Source organism: Eucyclogobius newberryi, unplaced genomic scaffold, assembly GCF_026437365.1.
Source record: "Eucyclogobius newberryi isolate DKJ021-1_F unplaced genomic scaffold, fEucNew1.0.hap1 SCAF_15, whole genome shotgun sequence".
Lineage (NCBI taxonomy): Eukaryota > Metazoa > Chordata > Actinopteri > Gobiiformes > Gobiidae > Eucyclogobius > Eucyclogobius newberryi.
In genome coordinates this window covers 14,891,473-14,906,920 of record NW_027315779.1, presented here as the reverse complement: position 1 = coordinate 14,906,920, position 15,448 = coordinate 14,891,473, and the positions used below count along the sequence as shown (strand labels likewise).

General features: G+C 41.2%; 1 protein-coding gene across 9 annotated transcripts in view; it reads left to right on the top strand.

Annotated features, from left to right (window-relative positions):
* Positions 1-15,448, top strand: part of LOC140360796 (neurexin-2-like) — a 161,355-nt gene that overhangs the window by 32,706 nt on the left and 113,201 nt on the right. For all 9 annotated transcript variants that reach the window (XM_072446179.1, XM_072446185.1, XM_072446181.1 and 6 more), the window contains exons 2-3: positions 9,767-10,814; positions 12,343-12,363. In XM_072446179.1, coding sequence (XP_072302280.1) covers positions 10,130-10,814; positions 12,343-12,363 — 706 coding nt within the window. In that variant the 5' untranslated portion in view covers positions 9,767-10,129. The remainder of the gene's footprint in view (positions 1-9,766; positions 10,815-12,342; positions 12,364-15,448) is intronic.

Sequence of the window (15,448 nt, the reverse complement as noted above, 5' to 3'; positions counted from 1 at the left end):
ATGACTGTGTTGTTTACTGTCAGCTGTACAAATTCAAAGCCAAACCACATGTGTTCCCCGCAGTGCTGAGTGTCCTCGTCTGGGGCGCTCGGCTCCACAGGCACAAAGGCGTCACATACTGTTTGTGCCACAGCCAGCTGACTCACCCTATGGCCTGCCCCACGAGAAGGGAGCACAATTCACCCACAATCCTTTTTACTACCTTTAACTCAATTGTACTGCTTATTTATTCATATTTGTTTATGTGAATTCACTAGATTGCGCTGAGATGGGATGTCGAAAAGGTTGTTCAAGTAGGTTTGTTTAAAATCACTTACCACAAGATATATTTAGTGGTTCTGGAGCGTTCTGTTATGTCCAGCTTCTTCAAGGTTTGTTTAAAAGTGCAGTATGTAACTGTTCCGATGGAGGGTTTGCCACCTGATGCTATTGGTTTGCCTGGAATGTTCCACAGTACGCTATTAAATGTATATATCTTAACATTTATACAGTTACAGGTATTTTTATGGATAAAGTGACCTTGAAAAACAAACAATTTTCTTAGTGTGATCGGGTTCGCCTCTTCACAGCCTCTTCACAGATCTGTGATTAGTAGCGGGCAATATTGGGAATATCCCGATAACGATATTCGGACGATGTTATGTCAGTCCAACAGAAATGTATCAAAGCATCTTTAAAGGTTTTTAGGTTTGATTATAAGACAAATGTAAGATCTGTAAAGTGCAGAAATATCACCTTTATATGAGAGCAGCAGTCACAGTATAAACCAAAGCTTACACATGGAGGTGGTTACATATTATCACGGTTTACAAATATGCTGGGGGAACTTATTATTTAATTTGAACTTATTTAACTTGTTTTTAATTTTTATTTTTGTGTTTGCGGGGTATAGTATAGTTTGTATGTTTAATAAGTTTTAATCTTAAGTCGATTCAAAAGCAATACAAATCCATCCTCTTATTTTTTACCTTCTAAAACTATCATGGTGCATTATGGGCAAATTCACTAGTTCAAAGGGAGACATGACACACCCTCCAAAAGAAAATAGACCAGTGACCCCACATGGTAATGTAGAAAAGTGCATACAAAATATGCCCAATGTATATGTTCAAAAGTTGGTATTGTTTTGAAAAAGGTTAAAAACAAAGTTAGATTACATTTAATCCATCTATTTATATGGCATTATGTGTATTGATTTATTTTATTTATTGAAACATTCAGGTCACACGGACAGGAGCTCTCGACTTTAAGGGGGACCTGTGCTTAGTAAATCACCAGACTATTTCTTTTGAAGTATTTAGCTGAAAGATGACCTCATGAATATGCATGGGCTCTGTCTGAGCTAGCGAGGCTCATCTGAATGTCCTGATTCCTCCAGGAAGCTGCTGCTCCTGCTCTTGCTGCTGCTGCTGCTGCTGCTGCTGCTGCTGCTGCTGCTCCTGCTCCTGCTCTTGCTGCTGCTGCTGCTGCTGCTGCTGCTGCTGCTCCTGCTCCTGCTCTTGCTGCTCTTGCTGCTGCTGCTCTTGCTGCTGCTGCTGCTGCTGCTGCTGCTGCTGCTGGCAGTGATGGCACAGGTGCACTGTTTATGGAAATGATAAACTTTGAAAATGTCTCATGTTCTAATGTAAATGATTTGTTGAACTCTGTTACATCTAGTGTTTTGAATTTTCTGGACACCATCGCCCCTATAAAGGCTAAAATGGTTAAAAATAAGCAGAAGGCGCCGTGGAGAAATGATGATTCGGTCAGGGCACAGAAAAGGGAGTGCCGCAGGGCCGAACGGAAATGGCGCAAGTCAAAGCTCCAGGTTCAAAAAGAGATTTAAAAAGAGAAGCTGAACATGTACAACCTAATCTTATGTAGAACTAGGGAAAGATATTTTTCTGAAATAATTGGAAGCTGCAGTAACAACTCGCGTGTCCTGTTTGCCACAGTAAACAGATTAACAAACCCTCCAGCTCAGCTGCCGTTAGAACTCATTTCCACATCCAAGTGTAATGAGTTTGCATTATTCTTTAATTACAAAGTTCAGGGCATTAAAAATGCTATAAATCCCACAATGCAAAAAATTACCCTAAAACCACCAAGACACTTAGAGCTAACTCACTTTGCACCAGTAACTGACAAAACTGTCTATGAGATCATCACCAGTCTGAGTTCATCTACATGCTGCCTTGATGTGTTACCCACCAGATTTCTAAAGTCTGTGCTGAACAGTTTGTTAGCATCATTCACTCACATAGTTAACATGTCGCTTCAATCTGGAACATTCCCAATGTCTTTGAAAACTGCGGTCATAAAGCCTCTCCTAAAGAAGAGCAGTCTTGATGCCGCAGTACTGAGTCATTACCGGCCCATCTCTAATCTGCCATTTTTGGGCAAAGTCCTTGAAAAGGTTGTTTACCAACAGCTCACAGATTTCCTCTTAATAAACAACTCATTTGATGTTTTTCAGTCAGGTTTTAGACCTCATCACAGCACTGAGACTGCTCTTGTCAAGGTGACAAATGACATCCGCCTGAACACTGACACGGGCAAAGCCTCAGTCTTAATTCTGTTAGATCTGAGTGCTGCTTTTGACACTGTCGATCATGGGATCCTCTTACAGAGACTAGAGGACTGGGTGGGCATCACTGGCACTGCCCTAAACTGGTTAAGGTCCTATCTGGAAGACAGGAAGTACTTTGTTGAAATTGGTAGCTGTGTCTCAGACCACATGACCCTGACCTGTGGAGTGCCCCAAGGGTCAGTCCTGGGTCCCCTTCTGTTCAACCTCTACATGCTGCCGTTAGGTCAGCTGATACGCAGTGAAAATGTGTCCTATCACAATTATGCAGACGACACTCAGATCTATGTTTCACTATCGGCAGGTGACTATGGACCAGTAGATTCACTCTGTCACTGCATCCAACAGATCAGTTTGTGGATGCAAAACAACTTTCTCCAGCTGAACTCAGACAAGACTGAAATAATCATTTTTGGCCCACAGAAACAAAGGGAAAGTGTTAGCGGTCACCTCCAGAGTCTCGCTCTAAAACCTACAAACCAAATTAGAAATCTGGGGGTAATAATGGACTCAGACTTGAACTTTAATAGCCACGTCAAATCAATAACATCAGCAGCTTTTTACCATCTAAAAAACATTGCCAAAATCAAAAATATAGTGTCAAAACCAGATTTAGAGAGACTTATCCATGCGTTTGTCTCCAGTAGATTAGACTACTGTAACGGCCTGCTCACTGGCCTCTCCAAACGAGTTGTAAAACAGCTGCAGTACATCCAGAACGCTGCTGCTCGGGTCCTGACTAGAACCAGGAAGTATGATCACATTAGTCCTGCTCTCAGGTCTCTGCACTGGCTCCTGTGGCTCAGAGAAGAGACTTTAAAGCAGCTCTGCTTGTGTACAAGTCTCTCCATGGCCTAGCACCAAAGTACATCTTGGATATGTTAGTGCCATATGAACCATCTCAGACTCTGAGGACCTCAGGGACCGGCCTCCTGCTGGTGCCCAGAGTCAGGACAAAACATGGGGAATCTGCGTTTCAGTTTTATGCAGCTAAAATCTGGAACAGTCTTCCTGAAGATGTGAGACAGGCTTCTACTCTGACAATGTTCAAATCTAAGCTAAAAACAGTTTTGTTTAGCTGCGCATATGACTGAAAGGATTTTTTCTTTGCACTCTTCTCTTTTGTTTGTGATTTTATTAGTTTAGAAAATCAGTTGGATTGATAATTTTTTATTTAGTTAATTTTATTGTATTTCTGTTTCTGTCATTTCTTTGTGATTTGAATGCATTTTTCCTGCTGTGAAGCACTTTGAATTGCCTTGTGTATGAAATGTGCTCTACAAATAAACTTGCCTTGCCTTGCCTTGCCTTGCCTGCTCTTGCTGCTGCTACTGCTGCTGCTGCTGCTCTTGCTGCTGCTGCTCTTGCTGCTGCTGCTGCTGCTCTTGCTGCTGCTGCTCCTGCTCTTGCTGCTCCTGCTCTTGCTGCTGCTGCTCTTGCTGCTCTCGCTGCTGCTGCTGCTGCTCTTGCTGCTGCTTCTCTTGCTGCTGCTGCTCTTGCTGCTGCTCCTCTTGCTGCTGCTGCTGCTGCTGCTCTTGCTGCTGCTGCTCTTGCTGCTGTTGCTGCTGCTCTTGCTGCTGCTGCTCTTGCTGCTGCTGCTCCTGCTCTTGCTGCTGCTGCTGCTGCTGCTGGTCTTGCTGCTGCTGCTCTTGCTGCTGCTGCTCTTGCTGCTGCTGCTGCTGTTGCTCCTGCTCTTGCTGCTGTTGCTGCTGCTCTTGCTGCTGCTACTCCTGCTCTTGCTGCTGCTGCTGCTACTGCTCCTGCTCCTGCTCTTGCTGCTGCTGCTGCTGCTGCTGCTGCTGCTGCTGCTGCTGCTGCTCTTGCTCTTGCTGCTGCTGCTGCTGCTGCTCCTGCTCTTGCTGCTGCTGCTGCTGCTCCTGCTCTTGCTCTTGCTGCTCCTGCTGCTGCTGCTGCTCCTTCTCCTGCTCTTGCTGCTGCTGCTGCTGCTGCTGCTGCTCCTGCTCTTGCTGCTGCTGCTGCTCCTGCTCTTGCTCTTGCTGCTGCTGCTGCTGCTGCTGCTGCTGCTGCTGCTCCTGCTCCTGCTCTTGCTGCTGCTGCTGCTGCTGCTGCTGCTCCTGCTCTTGCTGCTGCTGCTGCTGCTGCTCCTGCTCTTGCTGCTGCTGCTGCTCCTGCTCCTGCTCTTGCTGCTGCTGCTGCTGCTCCTGCTCCTGCTCTTGCTGCTGCTGCTGCTGCTGCTGCTGCTCCTGCTCTTGCTGCTGCTGCTGCTCCTGCTCCTGCTCTTGCTGCTGCTGCTGCTGCTCCTGCTGGAGGTTTTAATGGCCCCGTCTCACACCTGTGACATGTTTGATTGTAATTAGTGTCTGTAAAAAGTCAATGGGATTCTCGGCTTTGGAGACATAATCATGAGCTTCCTGAGGAGCAATTACAGATCAAAAATACTGCACTGTTACCATGACACTTGTTTAGCAACAGCCTCCACATCATCTCAGTCACTATTTGTATTTTTCTTTTTTATTTGCTCTTGTTCCACATATTTGAGTTCATTTCTCTGGCTAAATGAATCCATTGTGTTGTCTTTAGCTATTGCATAATAAGACCACAGTACCACCTAAATGACCTAAAGACCTATGTTTTATTGTTCGAATGATAATTAATGTCATGGTTTGACAATGTTCCATAGGGCTACATATTTTTTTCCATTCCGGTACTATTACAATACATATTCATACATAATACTTTTTGTCACTATATTCATGTATTGATCATTATCTAGACAGAACAGAAAAATAACATACAATTTTTGAAGACTAACTGTTGTCTTCCACAACCCACCAGGCATCAAAATTTTAAATCATAAAAAAACATATTAATATTCTTCAGACCTTTTCTTATTCCTTTTCTTTTTGTCCTGTTTTTCTTGCTTTCTTTTTTTTTTCTCTTTTCTTTTTTTTTTTCTTTCTTTTTTTTCAAATATAAGAAGATATAATGAAGTTAATTCATAAAGCTAAATTATGAATGTGTTTACTTTATATATGTATATGCATATTACTGCACTTGATAAAGACAGACTTGATTTGTAAAACATTTTATATCTGGATATAGTGGATTGGAAAGCACCTATTGGAAACAGAAATATTCCTAAAATAAAACATTCCATAAAACATACATGAGCCTATTAGTGCTATGGTTGTAAATTGTTAATTTATATTTGAGTGATTCTTAAGTCACTGATAGAGATTGTGGGACTTGCTTTACTTACAAATGACTCCTGACATCCTAATACCCAATAATTACCAGGCTGTTGTTGAGTTGTACAAGAGAAATGCTAGTTAAAAGTCAATAAGCCAAATTACGCAAACCACTACTTACTCAGATGGTGCACATGAGGCAGAGGAGACAGCACCAGCTAAAAACAACATGTCTGGATTTCAAAGCTTTCTTGTCACATTTTATTAAGCAAAGACTTGCAAAAAAAATGTATTCATGACAATGATACAAAAAACAAGACAACATTAATATACCATACCATTCAAAATAATTACAGTCTGCAGATGACTTTTGAATTACAATTAGGAAAAAGCGCTTGATTCACAGCTGTTTTAAAGCCTTGAAGCTAGAGCACTGCCTCCAAAGGCTTCAGTGTTATGCTTCTGTCTTCCTAAAAGTGCCTATGACAGGTTGGACTACTCATTGAACTAAAATACAGTTGAGATAAATATATTTGGAATTAAGCTAAACATTATGGAAATGTTATCACAGATTAGCACATGTTTTAGGTTTATAATTTGACCACCTGTTTGTAATTGATGACATCACACACAATAAAATAACCAGCAAACACTGAGCAAAAACTCATCTAATGTCAAAATGTTTTTTGACAAATAAAAATATATTAGAGCATCTTTATTTTGTTGAATCAATGTTCATTAAAAGAGTCAAAAAAGTAGTTTCTTTGTGTAAATGATGCATACACTTGAATGAGTGGAATGCGTATCCTAGTCTGATGTCACTTCCTGTCACTGCTGGTAATTTTCTACAGATTCGATGGAAGTTTTCTCCACAAATACCTTCTCGATTGGTGTAAAACTATAATTTATTTGTACAACAGGTTTAAAAACATCAAATAAAGTCAAAATTAGAAAATTTTAAATACCAGTCATGCACACTTCAAAGCTTCATTTGAATGCCCTTTTAAGAGATACGTTTTGCCTGAATACGGTCCTTGTTTTCTTTAGAGATTACTGCCCCTTTTATAGATGCTTTGAGAACATGTATACTTACTTTGCTCACTGCCACCCCACATAACCACCTCTGTGACTATTCCCAGTCCCTACGGTTCCCAACAAAATCTGTGATGTTTAATGTAAATTTAATTAAATAAACCATAATCAAAACGCCAGACTCAGCACAATTCTCCCTCCGAAGAACAAAAATAATTTACATTTAATTTAATGGTTGTGAGGCAGATGTTTTATTAGATTTGCGAGCTGTGTGCAGAGACAGCTGGTTTTAATGCGTGTCCTTGCACCACTCTTCACACATCTTTCAGCATTGGCACAAAAAGCTTCTTCCTACATCTGGAATTTGACATATTAACATAAATTCTCATTGACCATGAAATAAAATAAGGTTTAGGTTATAACATTGTTCCTTCATCAAAAACCATAACATTAGTGAATCCACTCCAGTTTGAATAAAGGTTAAATAATACATATATTATTCTGTCCATACGCTGCACTGTACATAATCATAGTCGTGGCCACTTATTGTACATACTATTTTAAAACACTTAATGTAAATATGCTATTTATGCTGTTAAAATACCGCACCGTGCACAACCAAGGTCATAATATTGTATTCAAGATGTTTAAAGGAGTAAATGCATAACTCATTAAGCCTTATTACAGCCTAATTAAACTAAATATAAATAACCAACAGAAACTTTTCCTATTGTTCTTTTATTCTGGACTTATGGCTTGAACCAATATATTTGACTCACAAAACAGCTATCTGGGCTGGTTTTTGTCTAGTTTATTTAAAGAAAACTAGCTTGTTTTGTGATCAAAGAACCAGCCTAGAACCAATTGAAGGAGGATGCTAATGATGATGTGAAGGCATTCTTCAATCTCTGTCACTGATGTTCCCTTTCTTCACCTTAATTGAGGATGACGTCATTAATAAAACATAACCTGTGCATTTGGTCAGTGCATCATATACTACTTACACAAATGGGGCTCTTAGATGGAGCCTGGACCTTTCTTTAAGCTAGAGGCGGCTGCTGGTGATGAAACATAAAACCCAGGACTTCACCACAAGAGACCCACGTGAGCATCCCAACACCAACACTCCATTCATTAGGCCTTAACTGGCTGTAATTTACGAGTGTGGGCCGACAGGGTAGTAAACTGCTGCTGCGTTGGCACAAGTACAGCTGCTGCCTGATCCGTCTGATCATCACAATGATGCACTTTATGTTGCACCATAAATGTTTGAATACACCATAGCTTCAACAATAAAAGTGAGAATCTTAGTTTGTTTATCATCTACTTGCTGTGTAACCGCGTTAGACTGGGTGAAGGTGTGCGTCCGTTCTATAAATACTGCGGCTGCATGCTGTGTTTCTTATTGTGTCACTTATAGCAGAGTCTATGCTTGGCCACACTCACTGAATATTCACTATCTTCAGACCTATCTGACTTGACAAATTGCAACTCATCCAGTGTCAGTGGGTTTGACCTTCTAGGGTACAGCTATTCCCGTGACAAACTTTTCCATCAGACACTTTCCCCGAGCTGGCAGCTCTTGCTTACTTTGAGCAGAAACTTTGATTTATCTGCTGTTATGTACTCTTCTCTTGACATCAGACTTTGGTGAATAACCCCGACTGAGGCAACCCCTCGTCAGCAGGGAGCCCGGAGGAGAGCCTGTATTCCCTTTAGATCGAAACACATATTATACTTCTAAGTGTAGCACACAAGAAACTGGGCCAAACATGCATGAAATGTATGAGGTCTATGAACACCATGGCACAATTTAGTTTGCTACTCGAACTGAAAATTATTTTTAAACCTCTGCTAAGTACATTGTGCTTCATGGAGCTTTGGGACTGAAAATTATTCTCACTATTTTGCATTCTCTGTGGAAGCTTTTAGACTTTAGAGCACTTTAAAAACTAAAGTACCGATAGAAACATTTCTCGGTATGTAGCTTTCAAACCCAGATTGATGATTGAATCATGGCAATATCCTTTTCATTTTTAGCATTCAGGCTTCAAATCTATTGTAATATTGGCTATTGTTTTGGTCACCCGCCTACTCTGCTCTTTTCTATTTGATGGATTCTGGAAAACACCAGTGTGATTTAACACTGACATGACAGTTGACAACTGTATGTGATTTTGGAAATACATTTGAGGTTGCTATTTTAATAGAACCATGGCCGGACTTTATGTTTTTCATTTAGGGTTGCATCATCATCAGATCGTATGTACATCAGAGCTTTACCAGCCTCAACTACAATTAAAGTTATAGGATTATTGAATGCACACAGGGTTTTCACCAGTCTACTGTGTATCATCACCAATCAGACAACGCAGACCCCGAGTAAATATCTTCTATTTATCATTACATGCTCAAAGGAAATCCAGTAATTGTTTTTTGTGTAATTGAATAGAGAGCCAGATTTGATCCATAGCTCAGTGTAAAGCTCTGCTGTGTCGTGCCGGTCTGTGAGGCACACCCTTTTGTTCTCACATCTCCCTCTCCTTGTTGTTTGCTTGTCTCCGATACAAACCTTTTCCTTTCATCGCCGGTCGCCTCTGGCCTGCTGCATGTGTTGTTGTGCTGGAGCCTCTCAGTGCAAGCCCAGGGGAGAGCGGGGGGCTTAGGGGACTCAACATCAGCCTGGCCAGGATTGCACCTCTCCCGTGGAGGCAGAGACAAAGACAGGAGACGGGCGCCAAGATGGAGACCCGCTTTGGTTTGGGCAGGATCTTATTGGATTCAAACCCCAAACAAAGCACAAACAGGACCGCTGCTATTTGCCTTAATTTCCAAAGGGGAATTACTGTCATATTCACTGAACATCTATATGATCTCTATATTTTCCTTCTTTTGATTATTCACAATGTTTTGTAATCCATTTGACATGCCTCCCACTCATTATTTATCATCTTTTGTACAATAGATGGTTGCTAGTTCTTTCCAGCTATTCATTACGCCTTCTTCTTTTATGTCTCAGGATGTTGGGAGGCTGAGGAAAAGAATGCGGGCCGTGCTGAGGCTGCGGGCCTAGATAACCCATGGAGAACTGACGAGAGCTGCACTGGATGGAGGCCAAGACTCTGGACAGCGAAGGCGAGGAAGCGCATTGTATCGCCAATCATTTGTGCGGTTTGTTCCCTCACACAGAAAAGTAACATTTCCGCAATGTGCCCGCTCTGCTCTTACTCCTTTCCTGCTCAACAATGGCAAAGAAGATCCAGATAGTGGTTCAAGTTTGAAGAAGAAAAACTGATTTGTGGAACTATAGACTTACTTACAAAATATTGTGAGGTGATTTGGTTCTGGACTATATTTAACTCTGTGAATTATAGCAAGAACAATGGCTTTCCAGTTAGTGTTGCTAGCGGGTTTGGCGCTAACAGGATTAGCGCTGAAATACGAAGGGGGTCCTGGACAGTGGACACGCTATGCTCAATGGGATGCTAAAACAACAGGAGAGTTGAGCTTCATCCTCAAAACTAATATTAGCAAAGCGCTGGTGTTGTATCTGGATGATGGCGGTAATTGCGACTTCTTGGAGCTCCTTATTGCAGATGGAAGGCTGCAGTTGCGCTTCACCATTCACTGTGCCGAGCCAGCCGCCCTCCACATGGAAACACATGTCAGTGACCAGCGCTGGCACCGCGTCCTGCTGTCCCGGGACCACAGGGAGACCAGGCTACAGGTGGACAACGAGCTGAAGAGTTCAGAAGTCAAGTCCAAGAGGAAGGAGATGGTGGTGGAAAGTGACTTGTACGTGGGCGGTATCTCTCCGGACGTTCGCCTCTCCGCTCTCACGTCCAGCACGGTCAAATATGAGCCCAGTTTCCAGGGATTCCTCGCCAACCTGAAGCTGGGGGAGGCACTGCCAGTGCTGCTGGATGGCCAGGGGGTGCACAGTGATATGGAATACATCTGTGAAGAACACTCGCCCTGCAGTAACATGGGACAGTGCTCTGTCAGCCAGGGAGAGGTGCTGTGTGACTGCATCAACACCAGCTACAGGGGGAGGTACTGTCAAGAAGGTAAGAGCATATGGCCCAGAGCTGCATGTTTGTTCTCTGTCATTTGTCTTAAATAATGTCTTCATCAATGTCAGTCATGTGACTGAAGAAACGTCTACAGGCATCTGTTAAGTGATGTTAACAAAGCCGTTTGTTAAAGGCCGTAGGGCGGCTGTGCTATATAAGGCTTATGGTTACAGAGATCCATCGAAACGGTACAGAAACATACCTTTTGATTGTAAATGATGCTGTCCTTAATGTGTGTAATTATGTCACGATCAAACTAAATATAAGATCAAAAGTACCCAGTTGTCAGTTCCAGTCCTTTTTCATTCACGTCTTGATTTGGTAAAGGCACCCGTTGTTCAATGTCCAAGTAACATAACAACAAATATGTGTTTCTTCGTATATTAGCTGCCACTGCACTGCGCTTCGCCGAAAAATCAATAAAACCCATTTAAAGTGATCCAGGTCAAAGCTGGATGTGGCAGTACTTACAGCAGAGCTCTGAGTGACAGGTGACATCTTCACAGCCTTTTCCCAAACATTTTATACAACAAAACTCAGCCCAAAATCTATGCCAGAGAAATGTTCTGGTCTCCACCCCAACATAATAACTACTTTATACTTTTATTTGAAGATATTTTTAAATAGCAAATTAATCCGTAAATCCATCTTTTCAATATCTGCAGTTTTATTGTGTCCTTATTTTATTAGCAAAAACAAATTGCTAAAAAAGGTTATCCGTTATGATTTGCCAAACTCAACACAAGGTCAAGGTCAAAAGGTCAATTTAGCAACAATCCACTATTAATCCACCATTCAAAGCGTATTTTCTTAAGTATAGTGAAGTTGCCTCTGTCATATGCTGCCTTTATTGTCAGTAATGCAATTCCATAGTATCCAAAGCTTCCTATCCACCGCGTGAAGCAATCCACATTCCCAGACCACACTACCTGCATCATATAAAAGATGACACTGTATTGCATTACGTGTATTTCCTATTACCCGCCAGTGCAGTCACTGGAGACGCCTGGGCTATAAATAACCCACACATATGAAGATGGATGCCTTTTTACCACCATCCAAAATGAACATATGCACAAGACCACTCTGCATATAAGATAAGATAAGATATTCCTTTATTGTCCCACATGGGGAAATTTCATTGGTGCAACGCAGGTAAGATAAGATAAGATGTAGATACAGAAGAACAGATCACTTATAGAAAGTCTGAAAAACACTTTCAGTAGAAGATCTCCTATAAATAAATAAAAACTCCCATATAACAAACACTATAGACGTCTTCATATTATTGTACTAAATACAGCTACACAGCCCATCCCACCGTTAGCACTGCATTTGCCAAAGTATAATTATATAACGCTGACACCGGGCCTTATCTTGACTCACCATGCATTCATATTTTACCTAACCTTGTCATAGTACATTGTGAAGCCCACAGATATGGTAATTATATGGCAAACATGTAATGAATATGTATTACGCTTTATTTAATGTCCCTCTGTTTCTTTATGCCCCTCTGCAGGTATCCAAAGGGAAGTGGAAGGTAAGACAATGCATCATAATGAGTACTTTAACAAACAATATGTATTTCTTTTTCTTTCTTTTTTTATATAAAGGCTAACACCACAGCATCCATGCGCGATGCTTTGTGTGTGTTCAGGATCTGAGGGATTTTTTGATTGTCGGTTTGGACTGCAGTTCTGACATCCAACAAATTAAAAAGCTGAAAAGGACAAAAAAAATAGAAAATAAAATAAAATCGACTATCACTGGTCAAGGGGGTCAACGAAAAGCGCTTAATGTGCTGGATACTCTCTTTGTGTGGCTAATCAGAGAGCTCAAGGTGACTGGAGAGGTCTGCAGAGCGAGTGGGTGGTGCGCATTATGGAGAACATTCCTACTGCACATCACAAAGGCAATAATGCTGATTGAGTTTTTAAAAAGCTCCTTTTTTCCTCCGCATTTATTTGGGGTGTCATGACCTCCGCTGTCAACCTGATTGATCTAAAGGCCGCAGTCATTCATTTTAAAGGTGGCTTTGAAATGGCTTGACTGGTCATTTTATTAGCTATATCATTAGGTATAAAGTGGTCTGCGCATATCCGTTCTAAAATGTTATTGCAACACAAAACTGCCACTCACTGGATACTTTCTCTTTTTATGGACCATTCTTCTTAAATCATGGAGATGGTTGTGCAAATATGAGTCAGTTTGAAGTGTTCAGATCAGTCACAAGTAGCTGAAAGGTGCACTATGTAGCATTTGTAGTGCATGGTCTGTTTCTGCTTTGCCTCGAATGTTCCACAGTAAGTCATTCATCTTATCCTGCATCCAGTACTTTTTGCCAGCCCTGACTTGTAACGCCGCGGAAACAGAAGTCTAACAACCATACTGTGGAACATGTACTGGGCTAAGCAATAACATCTTCTTGGAGAGGGGAGAAATAAAGTTACATAGTGCAAATGTCTTTTCCTCGTACTGTAGGTCAAACTTCAGTGGTTAACGGACGGAATGCATCTAGAGGGATTAGAGCCAGTGTACCCACTGAAATGGCGGGCGATTGTGCTCCAGTCAGCGTGTAGTAGTGCTGCAGTACTGAGCATTTCTGTATAAAAATAACTGCCTTGTACTGTTTATATGGAGTAACCCAAAAGGGGAAAACCATTAGCTTTTTGACAGAATCAGGTGAACAAACACTGACACAGGCTCTTTGCGTTATCCTCAGAGACTCCGCTCTACAGAAGAAAGTCTTTGTTGTGCTTCATACCTGTGGCTTTATTATTGATGGGCAAAAGCAGGGTTTAAATTAGGGAAGTGACATTTTGGAACTAGGGCTGTGTTGTGTTACAACATAGATTATATGCAATGATAATGAAAGATGTCAGCAGAACGGCAAAATGAAAACATCAAATCCTCTGCCTCCTAATGGTCTGTCCTTTGCTCCACTTTATCAAGGCCTTGGACTTGGATGCTCTTTGTATTCAATTGAAGTAGATTAAAAAGTGTCACGTCAACAGTTTTACATTATCTGGAATAATACTATTTGGATGAATTTGGACACTTATTTTAAGTGTCCGTGGCAAGAATCCATTGTTTTGTCTTAGAATAACTTTAATTCTTTATCTACGCAAGAAAATGTGTTGTTACTTGGAGCTCTGTTTACGAGCACTTGCCACTTGGAATGATTTCAGATCTTAAAAGAAAGGTAGAACTGAATAGTAATGGGCTATTTAATGTTCTTTGAAAATATAAAGGTATTAATGGCAATATACTATAAAAGACATTTAAATGACAAAGAAACCCAGTACATGATATAGAAGGTACATCATTTTGGGGTTACTATAAAACGGTAGGGAACCACTGAGATGGAGGATCATGACACCCCTTTGGCGCTTCTAAACCTTCAAGACAACATTTAGCTAACGTTTAACAAGGGGAAAGACATACATCTGATTATCTGCAACCTTTAACCAACTGTAATTGAAATAGACTTGTTTTTAACGAGGTCGGAGAGTGGAAACAAAGATTGACGAGGAACATTTGTTTAGCACTGTCAGAGGAAGACATCCATCTCTGTGCGAACGGCTGCAGTGTGTTGTGAGAGGGCAGCAGCACACATGATAAATCACAGTGGCCCAGCGCACACCTGCTTTTTCAAATTGGGCAGTGACACCTCGGGCAAAAATAGATGTGCAGTGTCTTTAGTATATGACTGTATTGAACATGAATGCTGGAGGAGAAAAAATACAGCATGCATTTAATAAGATGCAGGCTTTTTGCTGGTTTAGGCCCTTGTGTACAGTTTGTTATTAGAGGCAATTGGTTTAGTATATTGGAATGATGGAAATGTTGGCATTTCAGAAAATGATTATCCATAGCAGCTTATTTGGATCAAGTGGGGTTCATAAATTGAGATTGGATTGTTGATTTAATATAGATTACTTTTATGGTGCCATTTGTCGTATGTGTCCGCTCTGCTGGTTTTTATGATTGTTTATAGTGGGTTTTGAACATACTTTTACCCTTTATCCAAGAGCCAATGCGGCTACTTTTTTCTTCTTTTCCCCAAATGTTCCTGATTGTTTTGTAACTAGATATAAAAACTGTGATTGTCCAAAATTATATATTGGTGCCTTCTTATGCAGTTTAATCAATTGTTCTTATCCATATACTTTGGGGACAGATAATGTGGAAAACAGTTAACAGTCCGGACTGTTTAATACATCTTGCAAAAAAGTGCATTGTTAAGTTTAGTTCATGGATTTATTTTTTATTTCTACAAATCTATATGGGTAGTTCTGTAATTTTTTTTCTTGTGTAAAATTATACAGTTACGCTTGTACTTGGAGTGTTCATCTGAGTACCTCTGGTCCAAAACTGTGCTTTAATCAGTCTGTAGTTTAGCCGGCTTTGGGCCTCAGTGTTGAGAGTGGCGCGCTGCTGTGAGAGAGCATCACAATGTTTATTGGATTAGAGCGTGGCACAGAGACAATCCCCGGTGCAGGATTCTCCACAACAACAATGACAAGAGCACAATCTTGCTCCCCACAGCAGCCCCACTTCATGCTGCCCTTCGTACAACTTTATGTGCTGTTTGGCGGCAGCTCTGCGTTGTCCTTGGCTTGATG